At 42.9% G+C, this 21,146-nt stretch overlaps 1 protein-coding gene across 2 annotated transcripts; it reads right to left on the bottom strand.

The window, feature by feature from the left end:
* Positions 1–5,175: 5,175 nt before the first annotated feature.
* On the bottom strand, positions 5,176–20,644 carry arfip2b (ADP-ribosylation factor interacting protein 2b). 2 transcript variants are annotated; one of them, XM_062536414.1, is made up of 10 exons: positions 20,446–20,644; positions 18,217–18,327; positions 15,578–15,622; positions 14,108–14,216; positions 12,498–12,557; positions 10,669–10,784; positions 10,030–10,251; positions 9,517–9,674; positions 9,216–9,390; positions 5,176–8,422 (listed from the first exon to the last, which is right to left on the bottom strand). In XM_062536414.1, the coding sequence occupies exons 2-10, from the start codon at positions 18,313–18,315 to the stop codon at positions 8,267–8,269; spliced, it is 1,140 nt and encodes a 379-aa protein (XP_062392398.1). In that variant the 5' UTR covers positions 18,316–18,327; positions 20,446–20,644; the 3' UTR covers positions 5,176–8,266. The 2 variants fall into 2 exon arrangements, with proteins under 2 accessions (XP_062392398.1, XP_062392399.1); XM_062536415.1 differs by lacking the exon at positions 12,498–12,557.
* Between the last annotated feature and the right edge of the window lie 502 nt (positions 20,645–21,146).

Raw genomic sequence — 21,146 nt, 5'->3', positions numbered from 1 at the left:
AGACCCGCTGTCAGGAGGGGCACAGATGACCCCTGCTTGGAGGGGCTGAGGGGGCATGCAGAGGTCTATCATGATCTGCTGGTGGTGTTGGGGCGGTTGCGGATACGAGGCTCAATTTGGAACGTTTTGTCCCTCTGTCCATAATTCTCGATGGCTCGCCGGACCTCAGAGAGGTTGCTGGTGGACTGGCAGAGACGACTCCTTCTCCTCAGGGTGCCTCCTTCCGCTACGAGCAGATTGGCGAGTGCCCTCTCCATGTCGCTGTCGGTCTGAGGGGAGACCCCTCCGAGGGTGGAGGCCATAAGGACGGCGCTGGAGCCCCGTCTCAGACTCTGTCGCCGCTCGCGCCTCCTCTCAGCCTCCCGCCGCTGCTGGTTCTCCTGGAACAGAGAGGGAACCAAGTGAGACCAAACACATCTGCAGCCAGCATCTTAAAACATCAGCCTCACTAAAAACATCTCCAAAGATTTATCTTTGATGGTTCCTATGGACATCTAAAAGCTGAGTTGGTGTCAAAATGTGAGTTAGAAGAGAGTTTATACACCACTTTTGACCTGTGGAGTCAGAAGAGAGAAGTCTTACGGCAACAGCTTGGTCAAATTTTTCACTAAAGGACTTGAAGCTGGAGCAGCAGTCCTCTAGCCGGAAGGTCGTTGGGTCTTCACACAGGTACTCCGCCAGAGAGATCTTTGTGTCCTGGAATTCTTTCCATGAGATATCCACACTTTCCAGAATCAGATCTGCCCTCTACACGCCAACAGAGTTACGCGTAAGTATATCTAACACATTTATTTTCACTGTCAAATTTGATCAAATTTAGATTGGTTTCCTGAAAAAGGGTTCCCTTTAACCACTGGTATTTGACAAAAGCTATCACACAACCAGTCCACTGTTCTACACAACTGAATTGAGGCTGGAGCATGTAATTGAGGAAATCTTGACAATCAGATAAAAGTTTGTTTGCATATGGACCTATTTTGTGGGTGTAAAACAAGCCTTTGTGAAACAGGCCAGTGGATTACCCCACTGAGGTGTACATACAGTACAAGGCTACAAGTAAAACCTGTGGACATTCCATACTACACTTATGCTTACTCTGGAAATCTACCAATTAATTCCATTTGGACTAGCCCAGCTAATGAGCATTGCCCCAAATGATGTTGAAAGTGAGCAGCCAAGATCTCATCTCACTTCCTAAATCAAGTGCAGAGAGAGGAGCCATAACTCCATTTCCCACAAGACAGATCTATGTCTTTCAGTTTTCCATGACTTCTTCCACAGAATGTCTCATGAAATGGAAGAAGATTCATTATCTTTGGCAAACCCCCGTCTACAGCAAAGACTTACTGCCTTAACCACTCCCCAGCTGAACTAACTGGCAGAGGCAGAAATCTACTCTATCAGAGAGCAACGTCTGACTCTTAAGTTTTCTTCTTCAGTTCATGATCCCAGTGATAAACGAGAGTAGGTTTTGGGTCACAACCGATATGCAAAATCACATAAACATATCTGAATGTGGGGGACTTCAGATAAGGCGTTCAAACACAGCGTGTCTCCGTAAATAGTCGCACACCAGGTGCACATGAAATGTAAACTATCTAGGAAGTATTGGATGGAGAGTCTTAACGGTCTGGCTTCCTTCATACGAGCTGTTTAGCGCATTTCACCTTAAGAAAACGCTCCATTTGGCTGTTGAGGTCCTCATGCTTGGAGGAATCCTCTTTAACACTTGCTACCCTGACAATCTCCTTCTGCAAATCATCACGGACTTCTTGAGTGCAAATCCTGAAAAGAGAAATTTCCACATAAATGTCACTTAAGTTGGCAACATGTACTGTGCATGCATGCATGGCATACTTAATCACAGATTGGTCAAAATAAATCAAACACAGGTTTAAGCTGGCAAATATCTTGAGTTGGTTTGCAGATGCTGAAATACACATGGAATGCGCGTGAGTATACCAACTGTTGACTTAACATCTAAACACCTGACATCAAAGCTATGTTTTGTCTGTTTAGGGATTACCTTGCAGCCGCTCTTATGTATTTAAGTCGCCGTGGGAAATTGAGAAGAGCGGGATCTACATCTTGAGCTTGCTGTGGTTCACAATCACACACAAAAAAAGCAATCAATAAAAAAGAAAACACAGACACAGACACAGACACATGGCTATTGGATTTCAGAAGATCTCTGACAGATGCTGGGCTCATACCGTTGCCACGTAATGCATGAGGGTTATCCCCGGCTTATTTGCCTTTGTGTCAGCGAGCCGAAGCAGCGAGCCCATCTTGAAGCCAATGGCACTGCCTGTATTACAACCCTGAGTGCGACAAATGCAGGACGGCCGCGCTCTTATGTCTTTGACCACATACAGGGACGTGACACACTGGAGGTACTGTTATAGTTACACTAGAGTGGATAAAGTGGGTCATTGCAGCGGTCAACACTTACCTCATTCATGTAATTTCCAACCTTAAGCACCAGGCGGATGATGGATTGGAGATCATCAGACTCCAGGAGCTCTGTCAAAACAAATACAACCACCAGGGTTTTTTTTTTGGTAAAGTCAAAGCGTAATAGAACATTTGTGACTAGGCGCAAGGATAATGTGTGATCCCATAGTATGTTCTGGTGAATATGGAAGGTTATGCCACCTCTGGCTGCAGCAGTCATAACAGCAATCAGCCTTCTCAGATCATCCATGATTGGGAAGAACTCCTCCACAAGGACAAGACCTCGTATCCTCTCCTCATAGCTTCACACACAGACATACAGTATAGAGAGGGATAGAAAGAAAGACATGGGTTGGAGGCCAAAGATCAATGGAGATGGGTGCTACATGTCCTGTTTGCAGAAGAGAATTTCTTTATTCTTGTCCTGGGAGATTTCCGCACTGCATGTGTCATCCATGCAGCCATTCCAGATCAAAGTCAAAGTATACTGTAATTACAATATACTCTAACGCCTTGTAATTACTAAACAAGGTGTTTTTAGTAAACACACAGTAGCGCTGATTGGGCCGGGTGGGTGTGGTGGTAAAGCTGGTTGATGTGGTAAATGTGATGTGCAGACAGGGGTAGAGACGAGGAGCAAGACCAGAGAGTTCTCCGATCATGAATGTTGAGCATAAGGGCAAAAACTCACCCTGGCAGTTTAACCAGTCTCACCATGAACTGATCAGCTTCTGTTAAACGACTTACTGTCCCATCAAAGGCCAGCAGCTTCTTTACCTTCAGTAGTCATGCAAAAAACAAACAAACAAACTAAATATATATTTATCCTGAATATATATAAGGGTTTTATGCTGTAGATGTGTAATAGTGGTGGTAGTGTTTTATATTTTCTAAGTGAAAAAGTTCAGTGGTGGTCGAAAGTGAAGATATTTCCTCGGTAGAGAGACGTATTTGTGTGGTTACCTCTTCTTTATCTGGAAGCAGCTTACACAGATTTTTGAGTGTTCCACCTTTAAAGGTTGTGACATTGCCCTCCCTGATATCTCGAACCAGTCTGTAGACTGGCCTGAGGAGAAAGTAGCAAGCTTAAGTGAGCTTTTGCTGTGAAGGTCAGCAGACTTTGCTTTGACCCCTGATGGATAAACAGATGCAGGTCACTCAAATCATCCAAGAGCCTCTCCCCTTACCTTTTAAACTGTTTCAGCACAATAGCCATGTTCATACTCTTCTTTGAACCGAGCAGTGAGATCTGTTTCAGAGAAGACATGCATTACGGGTGGACCACAGAGACCACATCTCTAGTATGACACAGATCAAAGAGGTATTACATACGCTCAAATGTGGTATGGTGGCTATCAAATGACCACTAGTAAGATGCCTTGAAAGGAACTACAGTGTCTACCATTACTTTCCCTTCATCAAATATTCACTCAGATGTTCCTCCCAATGCCTGATATAATCACCTCAGAAATGGTATTAGGTTACGCACCTTCTGAACACCCTGCTCAGATGGACAAAGGTCACGCTTGCATGGTCTCGGCGCAGCCGTCGTCCTGGACTGCATGTTGTCCTTGTTGCAGAAGAGCTCCTTGATCCTCTCGGTGTCCAGCTCGAAGTCGTCCAGCGAGGCCTGCATGGTCCACAGATTGCGCTTGCCCAGGACCCTCTCACAGGGGATGGTGTCCCAGTTGAACTTCCTCATGCTCGCTCGTTTCTGCACACACCTGGAGAAAGCGTCCATCGGTGGAGGCGGCGGAGCGGGGACAATGGAGGTAGAAGACATCTCCATCGTCGTCTACACTGGAGGGTTAATCCTTAGCTGAGGCAGACTAGTAGTAGAAAACAGGTAAATAAGAAAAATAAGACGTCAAGGTACATGTCAACAACCAGAAACTCTCCAGTGCAACTGAGACTCTGAGATCTCCCCAGTTTCCATTGGCTCATGGCTTGTACTGTACAGAGGCAGCTTTACTGGTGTATTTGAATGTCCACTGGCTGTATTACTGTGGCCTGCTGAGCAGATAAAAGGCCTCTGTGCAGACAGGATGCCTGTAGAGAGGGGTAATAACTATGGTGAATACCAACCACATGAAGATATCATCCTGGGTGAGCTCTTTTTGTACATAAGCGCAGCACAGTTATCTGTCATATGGAAATGAAAGTCAAACATATGGCTGAGACATCTATTCACTATTTTTTCCATATTGACTCTACTGAAACTGCTAAAAAAAAAAAAAAAGCCCAAAGGAAACAACAGGAATCTCCGTTCCAACAGGTTTATCATAATTTTGAAGTTTAAAACTTTTATACTAATTTTAGCCTAAATGGCAACATATCGAGCAGGTGTAAACCTGCATTGACATTTTATAAAACAAAGATAAAACATAACAATGAAAAAACATTTTTCTGATTTCAGGTCAATGCCAGAAATATCAGTGTATATGCTAATATACCAGCCAACATTAACAAGATTATTTTTCTAGTGAAAATAATAATCAGCAAGTGAGGGAACTGTTTATTATTTATTTATTTATTTTAACATGGGCAAATGCCCTCTTGTGGCCAACCCTTGCCATTACCGTAGATAAGTCTGACATTTCAACCCCTGCCTTGGCGATCACTGTGATACTCATACAATAATGCATTGTTTCTTGTGTCTCTTCAAATTCAAACGCTTTCAAGGTTGTCTAGTTTATAATCACTGAAAATGAAATCACAGAGTACATTTTGGAAACATTTTATTTCATCTTGTGGGTTTGAGTTTCCATGTTCCAGAGGTTTGGTCAGACTGAGAGATAAAGGCAATCTTTACAGAAATCCAGTTCACGTTTTTGTCATCTTAAATATCCATATATACAATCATACGCTAGAAAAATCACAGAGCAGCTGATAACAACTGATTGTACACAAATAATATATATGCTTAGAAATCCCTCCGTCAGCTGCCAACTAGGACTACATCAGAACTCTTTCCATGGTCTTCACTAGTGGTTAAAAGGAGACACACTGATGTATGAAAACAATCAACTCTACAGGGTCTGAATTGTACAAAGAGGCAAGGAACACCAGGTGCATTAGGTCAGATGGGAGTTAATAGTACAAAAAAAAAACTTTATCACTGCAAGGTTCAGCTCCTTCAGAGTTTGAGACCATTACGATACAGTATATCAGAAATGTCTATGACATTCTTCGCAGATGTAACAACAGTACTGCATGATCCTTTCTGGACACCAACATGCCACAACATTTATAGGAAAAATAAAAACATTCTGTAAAAATGTAAGCTTTCTTTGTTAAATATAGTTCTTTCACAAGTCAATGTCTCTGTCCTATGCCCAGCATCTAGGTTACATCAAGTCAATCTGACAAACAGTGTATGTCAAAGTGGAAGGACTGCACAAGGGACATATTGGGGGGGGGGGGGTTTACAAAATCACCACAGTCATGTCTTAGGCTGACCAAAGACAGTCTCCATATTCAGGAAGCATCACATCACACGAGCCTGCTCACCAAAGATTCTAGAACAGAGCTCTGTTCTAGAATCTTTGCTGCTCACATATGCAAGCAGAGCTGGTCTGAGAACAGATCACAGATATGGAGGAGTTGCATCGCACATTGGCATGCACACGCGGAGCAGAGGAGTAGCACACGGACCAGAGTGCAAGATTAGATTATTAGAGACGCCTCCTTTGTATTGCTTCATGGCAAGCTCATGAGCCTCTTATAGTGTCGTTTCAAGAACAGTTACGTGTTGCGTTTTCAAGAGCGACCGCGTTCTCAAATACCTCTCTACTAAAACGAGAGATTTCAGCAGTTTTCTTTGCAGCTATTAGGGTCAAAGTGTCAATGATCATGTATTAATAATGTGAGTAGGTTTTGTTTGTAGTTAAAAAAAGGCGCTAGCATTCCAAACAGAGTGTTTGGCATGGCGTGCGCCAGTTAGAAATTTGTAGCAACTAGCAAGATGCATTATTCTATGTGCATGTTGATTTTGCATAAAGTCTATTATCAGCATTTCGTTCGTAGTTCTTACTCAAGACAAATTACAACAAATACAGAATACAATCTGGAGGTATTGGACAAAGTTTGCAACAAAAACAAGCCACTGTCATGACATGTTGCTCGCCTCCTATCTGCAGTTTGAGTTTAAAAACTAACACTGCAGATCAAAGAACAGGGAGATAAATAATACCATGCATTTGTGTAGTCTTCTCCAAAGCTGGCAAAATGAGGCTTATAGTGAAAATTAAGCTAGATTTCCGGTTTAGTTTTCCAATACAGATAAATTCATTCATGCTTATAATGATTTTGGCAAATATTCTTCACTGGACAATGGAGTCATCCGTTATGGACACAAACAAACAAACAAACAAACAAACAATAGTTTAAGACCTGTTGTTACAGTACATGTCCACCTATCAGTTTCAATAAGGGAGTGCAGACACATAAACATAAACACAAAACACATACAAAGAACAAACAAAGCAAAGTGTTCCATCCAAGGTCTTCCAAGTGTTTGTAATTCCAGCAAGACTTCACTTACAAAAAGCAATGGTCTTAAACCCTGACCAGTCTTAGATGCCAAAACGTATTACACAACTTTTTACGCCACCATCTAACGAGTGCCAAAACAAGAGCCGTGCAGTTGTGTGGTCGACACTGCCAACTAACATGAAGCTAAGCGACTGGGATGCAATCAGGACATTACTGATCTACCGACATGATCCATTTTTGCAGTGACCACTGACACTTCAGGGATATTGTACATGAATAAAAAGTCTCCACTTCCAAGTCTTGACAGGAGGGAGCAGGCACTGGATGCTGGATGTCAGAATAAGACCTCCACCAGACATTGTTTTTGTCCAAGATCAACTGGGGAAAAACAAAATCCCTTCATCTTGTAATGTGTAGTGAAGAGAAATAAATGCTTGTTTTGTGACCTTTCTTTGAAGCTGAATGACCGGTTACTGAAGATGCATTCTGAAGATTCTTCACCATTTGGTGAAATATCTAAAAAAAAATTACCCACAGGGGTATCTTAGTGTGTGTGTGTGTGTGTGTCAGGTGGTTTGGGAAATATTCATCATCCTTGAAGCATCAGCCACACTGCATGTAGTGTGCCTGCTTCATACAACTTTCCAAGCTCCGTTTCCAAAGGGCTTCTGAACAACAAAACACTTAAACTAGTAAACACACAAGCCCAAAAATCACTGACCCCTTTAAACTTCATATCTGAATAGTACTCAGATAAACCATGTCCTTCATAAGTTTGTCATCAAAATCACACTGACAACAGGCTTACAATAAAAAAAAAAAAAAAAATGAAAGCAGTAAACATATCCACTAGTCCACAGGTGGATATTAGTCCGTTTTTAAGGATTTGGGCTTTGGTGGCTAAAGGTCGTGATGATTGAGATACAGTAAGAGAGGATTGTATGGAACGAGTTCTATGTTCTGGATGTGTCGGTTTTCTTCAGCCGTTCTCTCCAAAAAAAGAACACATCTGAACGCTAGTGGAGTGTGGAGCTTCTTTTGTTTTTTTTAATCAGCGACTGAACCAAATTCAGGAACTGAAGATAGAGGATGAAGAGGAGGAAGGAGAGGAAAAAAAGGAAGAGTGAAGATTTCAAGCCCCCACGTGTTGCCTTTTCTCAGATATCTGGCCACTAAACACTGGGCTGTCTTGGTCCCTCGTCAACATTTAGTTAACTCTGTGTGTGTGTGTGTGTGTGTGTGTGTGTGTGTGTGTGTGTGTGTGTGTGTGCGTGCGTGCGTGCATGGTAGGTCAGTCGGCCGGTCCATAAGGCTCGGCTCACTGCTCCTCCAGCCAAGAGGGTTTGTCGTCACCGGGAGGCTTCAGCTTGATGTTGAACTGCTTGAGGGTCTGTTCCAGCTGCTGCTGGTTGCCGGCAAAGTAGGCCGAGATGGCGTTGTGAAAGAGAAGCAGCTGCTTGTGCATCACCTTTACCTGCACACACACACACACACACACACACACACACGCACACAGGAGAGAGCACACCACACCTCACATGAGCACCTTGGGGCTGGATGGAAATAGCATTTTGCTTTGGGGCAAGAATGTCCAAAACCATTGTTGTTCTTGGTACTCCACCTTTTAGAACTTCCACAGCAGCAGTATGAGTGAGTGAGTATTACTGTTCCTGAATTTCCACTTATGTAATGACTACTTAGCAGCATTGAGGGAATCTAGGAGGTTGCAAATACTGCAAGTTGAATTCAGAATTTTCTATTGGAGGTATTGCTGCTTGAATAACATGAATATAGTTGCAGTTGCAGTCTCTCGCTGTATGCCCTTTCAATAGGTTTCGAGAGGGTTTCCGAAATTGTCCTGAAAATGTATCTGACTTTAACGTGGCGCACATAATCTCAAATTTAAAACATGTTTATTGTTATTTTTGTTTATCCCTGAGTTACCATTAGTTTAATGTTGCTTTTTGTGCCACCAGATATGCCTTAGGAACACTTGTTTGCTTATGAAAGGGTCTATACAATGCAACTACTGTATACTGTATATATTTTTTTTTGCACTGAATTTGACTTGTGAATTGTGAATATCAACTGAAAGCGGTCAACATAGAACGCGAGTTATGACAATGGGCTCATTTAACTTTGCGACTTTGGGATAAAAGATATTTATAGACAGAGCAGCTGACAGTTCAGGCTGACAAACGTTGAGTCGAGTTCACTGACAGTGTCTGTGTGCACGCCGTTTCAAACAAGTGCTTGGTTTGATGTACCTTGTTCTCCTCTAGGAACTTCAGCTTGATGGTCACGTCGCTACGGAGACGCTCGTATTTGTCCTTCTGAGCCTGGTACTCCTCCTGAGCGCCCTCGATCCTCGCCATGGTGACGGCATCGCGCGGGCCCAGGTTGAGCTCCTCAAGGTCTGCTCGGTAGGCATCGTATTCTAGTCTGCGTGCACACACAGACATAGGCACCCACACATAATGACAAACAGGAAAGTGGTAAATAACAACAGAAATCACTTCATTTGTCTTTCATAAAACCTATGAAACCCTTCTTCTCTGGCTCGCGTACCTGGCATTTTCATACTGCTTGATGGTCCAAAGAGTGTCTGCCATTGTCTTGTTCACCAATGTATTGATGCTGGACACAAAGAAGTTAATGGCGCCCAATAGTGTCTCTCCATTCCTGCACAGCAACTTCTGGGTCTCTGCATTGTAACCAAACTCGTCCTGTTTGTGAATAAAAATAAATAAATAAATAAATAAATAAATAAATAAAGACAATCCCATTTAAATATTTTACATGACATCCCTTTAGGTCATGTATGTAAACCACCTGTTTGCATCTGTATCAAACCTTTAAGGCTCCCATTATGGTCATCGCCAACATAGATTATCAACATTAAAAGAAAAACGTTTTAGTCATAGATGACACAGCAGTCTACTACCGGTACACAAAAACAACACAAATACAACAAATCACAGACAGACACGACACTAATTCTCAATCTCTAGCGTCGCCCATCACCATTAGGCTTTACTCATCACTCTATTATAAAGAAGACTGAAGCCTGATGAAACTGACCCGCAGTTCTGGTGACTTCTGGCTCAGGTCCGCAAAGGTGTCTCCCAGGGCATGCTGGGTCTGCACCATGCTGTAGAAGTGGTTGGTGAGCGCTCGCGCCAGACGGAGAACGTGCTCATACTTCCGCTTGGTGTCCCGAAGAACCTCGATCTGAGCCTCCAGCTCCAAGTCCACCGTTCTGGAGCCGCGTCCAAACCGCTCTGAGATCAGCTGCTTTGTGCACTGCAGAGAAACGTATGATGTACTCATAAGTACTCAAAAGGTATCAATTAGCATGTTTCCTTTGTGCGCTATAAATAATAAGCTGGATAACACCCTTTGAGGTGTCTTGATATATAGAATTAAGGGACACGGTGGATGAAATTAACCCACTAAATTCCATACATCAGGAAATCTCAGCAGCTGTTACCCCTTACATCACGTATAACGCATTGAGGATAAATATACATCGATCATTGAATATAAATAACAGATAGGAGCTTAATTTAAAAAGGTCTCACAATAAGCACCTCAAGTTGTTAGACTTTAGATTTTGCACGCTGCCCTTCAATTCAATTAGGGCCCATAATGTTCTAGGGTAAACTGTGACATGTCAGTAAATGCTACAATAACGTATGAATGGCAGCAACTGCTGTATACCTTGTAGGTGTTTAGGCCCCACTTCTTCATGAAGTCGAACTTCTCCACGGCGATACCTCTCGTGGCCTCCTCGGCCATCCCTGATTGGTTGCTTCCACTGTGATGCATGTTGGATCCTAAACAGGGATTACACTTCTATTCACAATCTTGCACTTCATATTACTCATTATGTTCATCTGAACCATTAGACTCCTCTTCCCTAACACACACACACACACACACACACACACACACACACACACACACACACACACACACACACACACACACACACACACACACACACACACACACACACACACACACACACACACACACACACACACACACACACACACACACACACACACACACACACACACACACACACACACACACACACACACACAATGTTCACAGCAAACCTATGACCGAAACCCATATCAAGTTAATCCAAAGGCCACAATTAAGTACAACAGAGCCCAGAATATTGTTAGTAACTACTACCATAAGAGATTGAAAGAAGGCATGGATAACTGACAGACAATGACAGCGAATGAGAATGCAGCTGTGGAGTGGAATGAAGGAGGGAGTGTCCAGGGTCCTTGTGGGGGGATACCTGAGATGTCCTCTGATTGGATGGCTAATCGGCTGGCGGCAGATTGACTCCGAACAATGTTAACACCCCTGGCCTTCAAACGCAGGTCTGGAGGGGGAAGGGGCGGGCTCAAGGTGAGTTGGGGCGAGGATTTAACATGACGAATGGGTAGGAGTGGGTTTAATAGGTATAGTAATTGAGGGTTGGGGGTTGGGGCAAGGGTTTTTGATGTCCATTCATATCAACAACGGACCATTGTCCAGTTGAAGAGAAAAATAACGACAGGATGACATGGGTGACAACAGGTGAAGGGGGGGGGGAGTGAGGGATGGATGAAAGAATGAGAATGGAGTGGGAGAATGGGTGGAGAGGAGAGGAGGAAGAAAAGAGAGCGGTAGGAAGATTTAGAATGTGGAAAAACACTGATATCAATACACACAGAAGACAGGACACTGCTAACAACATCACAGTGACGATGGCACAGATTGAAATATTTACAGAAAAAAACTCTTAGCGATTTTTCTCATACATTTGTTCTTCTCGAGGTCACCAAGTACTATCGGTACGAAGAAAATCAGAATTTGTTTCCATACAGACAGTACTCTTGACCTTGACAAACACAGATCTATGTGAAAAAACAATTTGACATTGAATGTAGGGACATCTAAATGGACAAAGTGCTGCTTCCACTCCACATATGCAAGCTTTAGAACATCAAGCAACTTGAGCAGAAAGACCCAAACACGTGCCCACCATGTAGACTTTATCAGTGTTAAATCACCTGCATACCAGTGCCAGAAAGCTAGATCTTTATCCTTATGCACCCCAAGAGGACAACGTACTGTATGGACACCCAGAGAAAGCCCACTGTTTTCTACGCAGCAAGCCCAGGTGCAGTACACTTGTTTGAGCGTTGATTTGAGATTTTGGTGGTACTACAAGCTACTATTTAGTGTTTGCATGCCGTAGCAGCTAAACACTGTAAGAGCAGGAACCTGAAGCAGATGAATTCCTGGAAGACTGCATCTAGGACCCCTAAACATGTGGCTATAAGACCACCAAGCACCCTTTCCCCACCTATAAGCCAATATGATGTAATCAGAATAACCACCACCAACAAAGCAGTGAACCAGAAAGACTCAGTGCCCCATCCCCAGAGGTTTCAGGAGGCCCCCACGTCACAATGAGAAGCGTGAGCGCGGGGGGGGGGGGGGGGGGGGGACGACACAGGAACACAGAACACAGAGGCCACCTTGTCCTGGGGCAGGAATGCGCCGGGGCGGAAAGTCAGCATTGAAGCGGATAGCTGGCCCTGGTGGTGGAGGAGGGGGGGAGAGAATGAGCAAGCAGACCTCTGCACTGTCAGGGCTTTCTCAGACCTGGCGGTCAAACGGCCATGGATCACACACACTAGAGTTAATGGTGCCATATGAATGAACACTGAGGTAAACGAGGCCGCCCATGCTGATATGCTACCGCGTGTCTCCTTGTCCTCTACATGGAGCAAGATAAGAAAAGAGTCAAGTTGAAAAACAAATCCTACCGAACAGAATGCTATCAAACGGGGTACATTTTGAAAAAGTATATTCAAGTATTTTACAACATCTCCCAAGCACTGTCTGTTTTATGCCAGCCTTACACCATACGCTTTTCGAGCAATTTCATAGTCCGCGATTACATGTCATTGCAAAATCATAGTGTGTGATTTGTCTGTGATTTAAAAACTGAAAGACTGGAGTCTTTCAAAAAATCTTGTCCAAATCTTTGCAAAGTCTGATAAGGATGTTGTACGGCACCCAGAGTTGGACTCGACAATAGCATATTTGTGCATGCCGGCCATGGTACAGTATGCTAAATATGAGAAGCACAGGCTGTGACTAATGTCCCACGCAGGCCCATTCAACAGACCTCTCCCAAGCACTCTGTACCATAATCCACCTCTCCACACCCAACTCCTGCACTCCCTCAAATGGGAGGGGGAAAAAAGACGTGGGAAACGGCATGGCAGAAAAATGCCACTAAAACCACTGAAGCATAAAATTATGCAAATCTCCCCATAAACATTTCCTACAGTTGCCTGACAAGGGAGCACGAAATGGAGAGAGAGGAGATAGACAGAGATTGAGACAGAGAGAAAGAGAGAAAGAGAGAAAGAAAGAAAAAGAATGAGAGAGTAGAGAGAGAGAGAGAGAGAGAGAGAGAGACGGGAATGTGCCTGAAAGTAATCTCTACTTTATCACACACTCAAACAGCCATCTCATGGCCTTCCCGGACAAATGCCACCAGCACAGAAAAAAAGCGCTTCTGTCGAGCAAATTCTAACTCTGTTAACAAAGACACCGGACTGGGGAAGTGTGTGGAGAAGCGGATTAGGCACACACACACACACACACACACACACACTGAACACAGCCTGACAAAGTGAGTATGTGCAAAACTCTGGCACTCCCCTTTATAAAAAGCTGCCTTTCTTAAAAAAAAAAAGAGCTGGCTGATTTCGCAGAAAATGTGATGTGACGTGTGAGGAGCGAACAAAGGCGTGATGTGTTATTTTTAGTCGACAGTAGACAGCAGCTTTTCCAATGCGACGCTGTCCGGCTTCATCTTGTGTCCCTGACACAGAGCCCCGTAATGGGGCGAGTGAGTGGAAACGAGTGGGGCTAGTGGGAGTGGTGGTGACGCATCTTTGATGGAGCTGGTGGGGATAACACACACACACACACACACACACACACACACACACACACACACACATTTCCAATGCGACGCTGTCCGGCTTCGTCTTGTGTCCCTGACACAGAGCCCCATAATGGGGCGAGTGAGTGGAAACGAGTGGGGCTAGTGGGAGTGGTGGTGACGCACCTTTGATGGAGCTGGTGGGGATAATGCCCTCGGCCGTGCCTCCGTAGCCACCCGATACGATGCTGGTCTCGTTCAGGTTGGGTCCAGATACCATTACCTGCTGCAGATCCTGTGTGTAGACACGCAGACACACACACACACACACACACACACACACAGGCCAAGATGAGGAGAGTGCACATAAATGAGTGAAAGTGGAGAGAAGTACAGAGAGGGAGACAGACAGATGGAAAAACATGGAAAAATACACAGCAAATGAGACCAGTAGTGCACTCTTCCATTTTCATCAGACTACCCCAATGGAATTAGTAAAAGTTTTTTATCTAAAATCCGTAAAACCACTGTGAAATCCCAATGATGTATGGATATATGTGGCTTTACAGATACTGAACAATAAAGCATATGTGAACTCTGTGAAAGTTCTCACATCATTGATCGTATCCAAATTTACCCAAGATACAGTAAGTTAATCTTTATTCAGCTGTTATGGTTAGGTATGCTTATCTGTGCCTCCTACAGGGGCAATGTGACACATTCTAGGTCAACTGGGTTACAATATCAACAGGACAACTAGGCTAATATTCGTGCAAAAATCACCATGACTAATGAAATCTTTAGCACACTGAAAAAAGGAATTGAAGCCAGAATGGGAAATTTAGTTCAACTTAAAATCATTCAAAATCCATCTTAGAACAGTTAAGACTGTTTCAGGTCCTTGTCAATTAATACAATTAAGACCCTTATCAGTATACTTCAGTAGTCTTTCGCCCACCACATTCCAAAACAAATGGCAGTGGTTACACACAGGAACCTGTCTGATCAGATTAAGCCAGGCCCGTTATGCAATGCTGGACTGGCTAAATCCACCACACCCATTATGTCCCCCGGTCCTACCAGAAGTATGTAAACAAATTTATTTGAGAGTAAAGAGCACTGGCAAGTCTTTCTATTAGGGGGACCCCATGAACATTTGCTGTTGAGATGACAAGTAAAGACACAGATCTTTCTTGCATGAATGTTAGGAGCTAGAAACCATAAAAGCAGTTAATATAGGTTTACATTTGCACATAAGAAACAGTAAAACAAACAAAAACAAGTCAAACCCTTCAACAAACTTCATGAGCTTCTGGAGGATTAAAAAAAAGGATACAAAAGGATAAGCCTGTCTGGTTATTTCATTGAACCACGCAAGTGGCTGTCAAGCAAATTGAATGGATATATTGAAACATATTACTGTCACAAAAACAGACACAAGCATGAAGGTTTGAAACATCCACTCTCTCTAGGTTAGAAACATACAACCCACAATTCGCCCACATCTACGTCACCATTCCTGGATTAGAGATATATGAAACCAGTCAGTTCCCCAATACAAACTGTTACAAACATTGAAGACAAAACACAAACATACAGTACACACACACACACACACACACACACACAGACACCCCATCCCATGACCCTGCTCACCCTTGAGTCTGCCTTCTCATCTAAGCTCCACTGAGCCCTTGCAGCCTGTGTGAATGTGAGGGAATGTGAGGCACAGGGACAAACCCAAAAAAGGAAAGAAAAAAGAAAGAAAGGGAAATTATAATAACACTCTGCACATCACACACATGTAGAACAGAAAAAAGGACACAATCCAAACTGAAATAGATGGAACAATTACAATGATGTAAAAGCACTGAACCAAAAATTGAATGATGACATCAAATCTTTCAGTCTAGCCTCAGTTGCTTGCTTTCAAAATGGGTATTGATAAAGAACCTGAACTATTTGTAACTAAATGCGAAAGGACAAATGACTGACTTGAGTCAGAGTGCCCGCCAGCCCATTACAAGTAATCTACAAGCTACAGTATGCTATCAACTATCATACCTTACGACAGCCTAGCAAGCCTGTGTCTTACAGATGGGAGTGAAGTTATCCAAAATATAGGCTATATGAGGTACTCAAAATGACGAGGTCAGTGAACTCTCCGCTTTTTCCCCCCCATCACAGGAAAATGTTTATTGAATATCCACTTGTGTTAGAGGTCAAATAGGTCTAGTCTTTCACAGAGGCTGATACAGGCTTAGTGAAAAAGCATGGGAGACATGGAGTCACCCCCCCCCCCCTCCTCCCCCCAGGGCTGCCCCATATACAGGCCTTAGTGTGTTTTGACTTAGACCCCGTTTACATTGGTTTTAAAAACGTGTCTTCGGTGATCTTATCACAAGTGGTCAGCTCTAAATACACAACAACAATAATAAACAATCGCTAAGACGCATTGTGATCCGATCCCTCAAAACCACTTATCGAGGTGGTCTGCCATGCATTTGACCACGCGTCCTTTGTAGTGTACAGTAGATGCTAGTGAGCTCTGAAGCGTCCCAGACAATGAGAGCTCTAATGATTGTGACGTTGGCAATTGCATAATCTAAATACAGGTGGTCAACAACTTCTTTAGTGGTACTGTTACACCTTCAATACATGTTGTTTAAACAGCAATATGTCCTGACCAAAGAGAGAAAGTGGAACACAGCATTATGTACAATATTCCAATACGTGGTTTAATGTTCTACATTTCTCACTGGTCACCTTGACTCAAAAGTATACTCCTACTTCATGACCCTGTATGATATCGGTCCTCTTTTCCCAAACATGGATAACGTACAGTAAGACACCTCGGTTGATTGTTTCGCGTCAAAAGCCATATGTGTCATTGATAAGAGTAGCCTGGACGTCTCCTGACTCTGCCACTGTCACTGTGTGATTATCTATCCTTTGCCACAATCTGTTGTGCACTTAAACTCTGGATAATTCTGTGTGAAATCAGAGACGCATATTCTGAAGTGCATTGTGCTTCGTGTGTGCCTCTCTCTTGCATACAGCCAATTTAACTCTGTATCTTTCTTCTCTGTCACTGGATCTCAGGTCTCACTTTGGTATACTATATTCTTATCGGATCACTAACGCATTCTAAAAACAAATGTAAAGAGGCCTTTATTCATATCTGAATGGTCTCTGCAGCTGATACTTGTGAAATGGTCTACTGAAACACACATTTAACATACACAGACATACAGGGTAATAGATAAACTGATTAAGAACAACAACACTAGCCTACTTTTTTCAGGAGATTAAAGTCTCCTCCTGGCAGTCTTATTAACCAAAACACAAGATAAGGTTTATGGTAACTCGTGTGCTGTGACCATTGATAAACAAATGACTCAAGACAATGTTTGACACAGTTACAAATGACCAAATATCTGAAAACCAATTGTGAGAAGGTGATAACGAGCCAAGAGTTTAATTTCCATTCAAAAATGCGTAGCTACGTAAGAATGACCTGGCAAACAGTCCTCTATTTGCTTTCCTTATTTTAACCCGGATCTACCACAGTTGGTCTACACAGGTGTGTCCTGCCTAAATGCCAGCTCACCTCTTTAGTTTGTTTGCAAATCCAACAACACTAGCCATCATCACTATGCTTACAACCTTTTATTGCTGAAGTTTCACCAATTTTTAACCAGTTCTAAGTCAACAGCAATGGGCAAAAAAAAACTGATGACCTTTCTTACAGGCGATGAGCATGGAATATGGTACTTAGATGGATAATTACTGAGTTTTACCTTGTTACAGGTACCAGTTTCACTGGTTTTTAATCCACTTCACAGAAATACCCTGTAGGCTACCTGTTTCTAATTTGCCTATACTACCATTGACGGAGCCCTGGAGAGACTAAAGGCCACGTCAAGCAAGCAGTCACACTCACTTCAAGTCAGTTATCAGGACCATATTGTGCAACTGGAAAATCCACACTAACCTTGGAGGCTACAAGGCTGTGATAAGACGTAAAGCTGTTCCATATATTGCAGGACAGGCGCTAGGCTATAACAGAGTGGAATTGTACCACTTCTCACTGCTCAGCAGACACTATAAACAAATTCAGAGAAAAACTATCCTAGTCTATTGGAACAGTACCATGGTAGAACTTCACTAAAATTGGACCTCTTTCTAACATTGTCATCTGAAGTTGCTTTTTCCCTTTGTCTGTGTCTTGCTAAATCAATAACCCAGCAGTGCACTGCAAACACAACAGGCGGCGAGCCTACCCTTGAACCCACCTGTTCCAGGCCGTCGTCCTCAGGGATGGTCCTGGAGTCCCCGTTGCTGTTAATGGGAATCTCCATGGTGGCAGCCCTGCTCATGATGCTGTCTGCCATGCTGGAGCTTTGCTGTGGAGAGAGAAAACACAGAAAACAGGTTTTGCATTACAGCAGTGACCTGCAGTCCCCACTCATTAACTAACATTGTAAAGTCGGTTGGGGGTGGGGGAGTTTATCTTAAAGGAAATAGAGGACAACTGTTTTCAATGATTCAGATATACAAAGCCTCATTTTCTTCTTTAGCCTATTGCTGAACTTTGTCAGCAAGGAAAGTATAATAAATGTTATCTGACAAAGAATCTAGGCTGCCATACCATAAAAATAGAGTGCATTATTGAGCAAGCACTCCACACAGCTATGGGGTTTCAAGGATAAGAACGAGAAGCTGTTCTTTCTCCTACCAACCACCTCCAAGGCATAATTAATGTCTGCTGTGGACAAACACTTCAGAACAAGGCATGCGTCTTGTGATTTGACTGCCAGTTTCATTAAACAAACATGAGCTGTCTGCAATGCATTGACTGGGGCACTGCAGCCTGTAAAATGTTCTCCATTGTAGACCACCCACCCACCCTACCCCATCTTCTAAACAAGAGGAACTGAACCACACACACTTTCACAAAACTGAGTGCTATTATATGGAATAAACCTGATAATGATGTGAATGCATGCGACTCCCATGAGGATAAAACCTGTTTTGAGTCTAGCACGTAGCCTTGAGGCATCACTGAGGTTTGAATGGCCATTGGGAGGGATGCACCAAATGCCATGTGCTTCATCACATTCTGATGACAGACAGATCAATTACATGATGGCAGCAGGTGCAACCCCCAAAAATGTGATTGTCCTTCTCCTTTTGAGGATTGCTTCAACCATTTGAAGTTTTGAAGTGGACTGCTGCGCTACTTTAAGCTTGACTGAATCTGAAGTTCTAACAACAAATACAGGAGACCTTCAAATTAACCACTGGTAACAGCTTAGTATCTTTGTTTGCTTCCAGAAACAAATAAGCCAGTAAAAACAGCAGGGCATTGTAAAGCTGTGGATTAATCACTTCGTGACACCTTCCTTTCAGCCTCAGCAGTAACGTTAGTTACTTTTTATTCCAAATCCCACAAATGGACGTTAACAAGTAACTACAAGGGTCTGCAGCTTCAGAACATGTTGCCAGAGTGTGTGTCTGGTCTTTGAGCAATAAAGTACTTGGTACAATTTCGACATATGGCTAGCTATTAAGAAAGGCACAATAATAACATCCAATCTCAGACATCCTTAGCCAAATCAGAAAATGTGAAGAGATGCCATCGCAGAAATGCAATAGGTTAACATGTAGTTTTATTCATCCTTCGGCTACAACATTAGTTGCACAATTTACAGTCATGCATTTCATAAACTAGTGATTTCCGTGACGTTAGACAGGCCAAACGTTGCAGTGCTATTCTATATTTAGAACCATTACAGAAACGAGATAAATATGATACCTAATCAAAAAGATAACTTGGCTATCAATCACTAACATTAACGTTACCTCACTAGACCACCAAACACCAGTCAGTCAACGTCTGACAGGTGTATCACAGGTGGGAACCATAGGAATCTGGAGTCTGCACGACCCAAAGTGGTGTTAACCTGACGTTAACTCCTTTGTCCCAAACTAAATTGACGAAAATAATGATTAACACTGGTAAGTCAAACAAAACGCCTAACATCGTTATTAATGCCCGGCTGAGGTGAATTAAAAGGAATCGTCTGAGAGTGAGGCTAACTTGCACTGAGCGTTAGAAGGACCGAGAATATCCCTCTTCTCTACCGAAAATTTCCCATTGATTTGTGCCAAACATGAGCGAATGTCTGGCAACAACCACGACTTCCAGGCAACGTTGCATAGCCATAATGAAATGAAACGTTGGCGATCAAGATAGCTAATGACCAACATTGCTTACTTGCTAGCTCTCTACTTCAGCGACTGGATAGCTGCTACAATATCTAAATGTCGGTTCACCAAAACTGGCCCTTTCTAAATTTTTAGCCGTATCAGTGTAGACTGTTATTTAAACAGTTTCGGTCAGCCTACCAGGTCATAATGTCACAGTATTCAACGGCAGCTAAGACATACATGAATAATATGATACCCTTTTGCAGCTCATAACGGACGAGGCAGGTGGAAAATTCTAAGGGTTGCCTTACCTGTAATAGAATCCCTTTGCAGATGACCTGTTTAATGAAATAACTTTCACTGTTTTGTGGTTCATACGCAAGCTAACAGTATTAATGACAATATAGTTAACATGCAGGGCAATACAAATACTGCATTCATGGGTTGTTATTAATAACTGATGCTAACGCGAGCTAACTAGCTCGACGCATGTTCAAATATCGTCCACTACTGCCCCTTCCAAACATGATGAATCCAACATCCCTAAACTAGCCGGAAATGACGATAGCGATCCTAGTAGGGGCACAGTGCTAACGGCGCTAACGTGGATTTGCAGCAGGTAGGTACTGTAAAATATAAAATCATTAGTGCAACCAGACTCCAGAGCCATTCTCTGGCCGTGCAACTATTATATTTTGATGAAGGCTGCTGAGATCTGCAAAAATCCATTTGGAGAAGATTAATAGGGATTATTGTGCAAGCTTGGTGGTGGATCGTAGCTCACTGAAAACACACATTTTTACAGTTGAAAATGTTTAGTTGACACATGTGTGAAGTAGAACGTCATAGTCAGGAAAATGGAGAAAAATAGCGCCCTTTATTTTGTTAGTAGTCTACATAAAATAACTGCAAAGGATTCATTCAAACACGTAGAAGGTAAATATGGATAGTAGTAGGAGATAATTTAGGTTTTCAGAATAGACTAGAAAGGCAACCTAAACATACTGTTCCA

This window comes from Sardina pilchardus, chromosome 5 (assembly GCF_963854185.1).
Source record: "Sardina pilchardus chromosome 5, fSarPil1.1, whole genome shotgun sequence".
NCBI classification, from domain to species: domain Eukaryota; kingdom Metazoa; phylum Chordata; class Actinopteri; order Clupeiformes; family Clupeidae; genus Sardina; species Sardina pilchardus.
Note: the sequence above shows the minus strand (reverse complement) of the source record. Positions and strands in the feature narration are given on the sequence as shown.

Excerpts from the sequence above, each read along its gene's own strand:
- arfip2b (XM_062536414.1), bottom strand. The coding sequence starts at position 18,315 with ATGGCAGACAGCATCATGAGCAGGGCTGCCACCATGGAGATTCCCATT. Across the intron at positions 15,623-18,216 it reads AGGACGACGGCCTGGAACAG|GCTGCAAGGGCTCAGTGGAG; the intron begins GTGGGTTCAAGG and ends ACATTCACACAG. Across the intron at positions 9,391-9,516 it reads AAGCAGTATGAAAATGCCAG|ACTAGAATACGATGCCTACC; the intron begins GTACGCGAGCCA and ends GTGTGCACGCAG.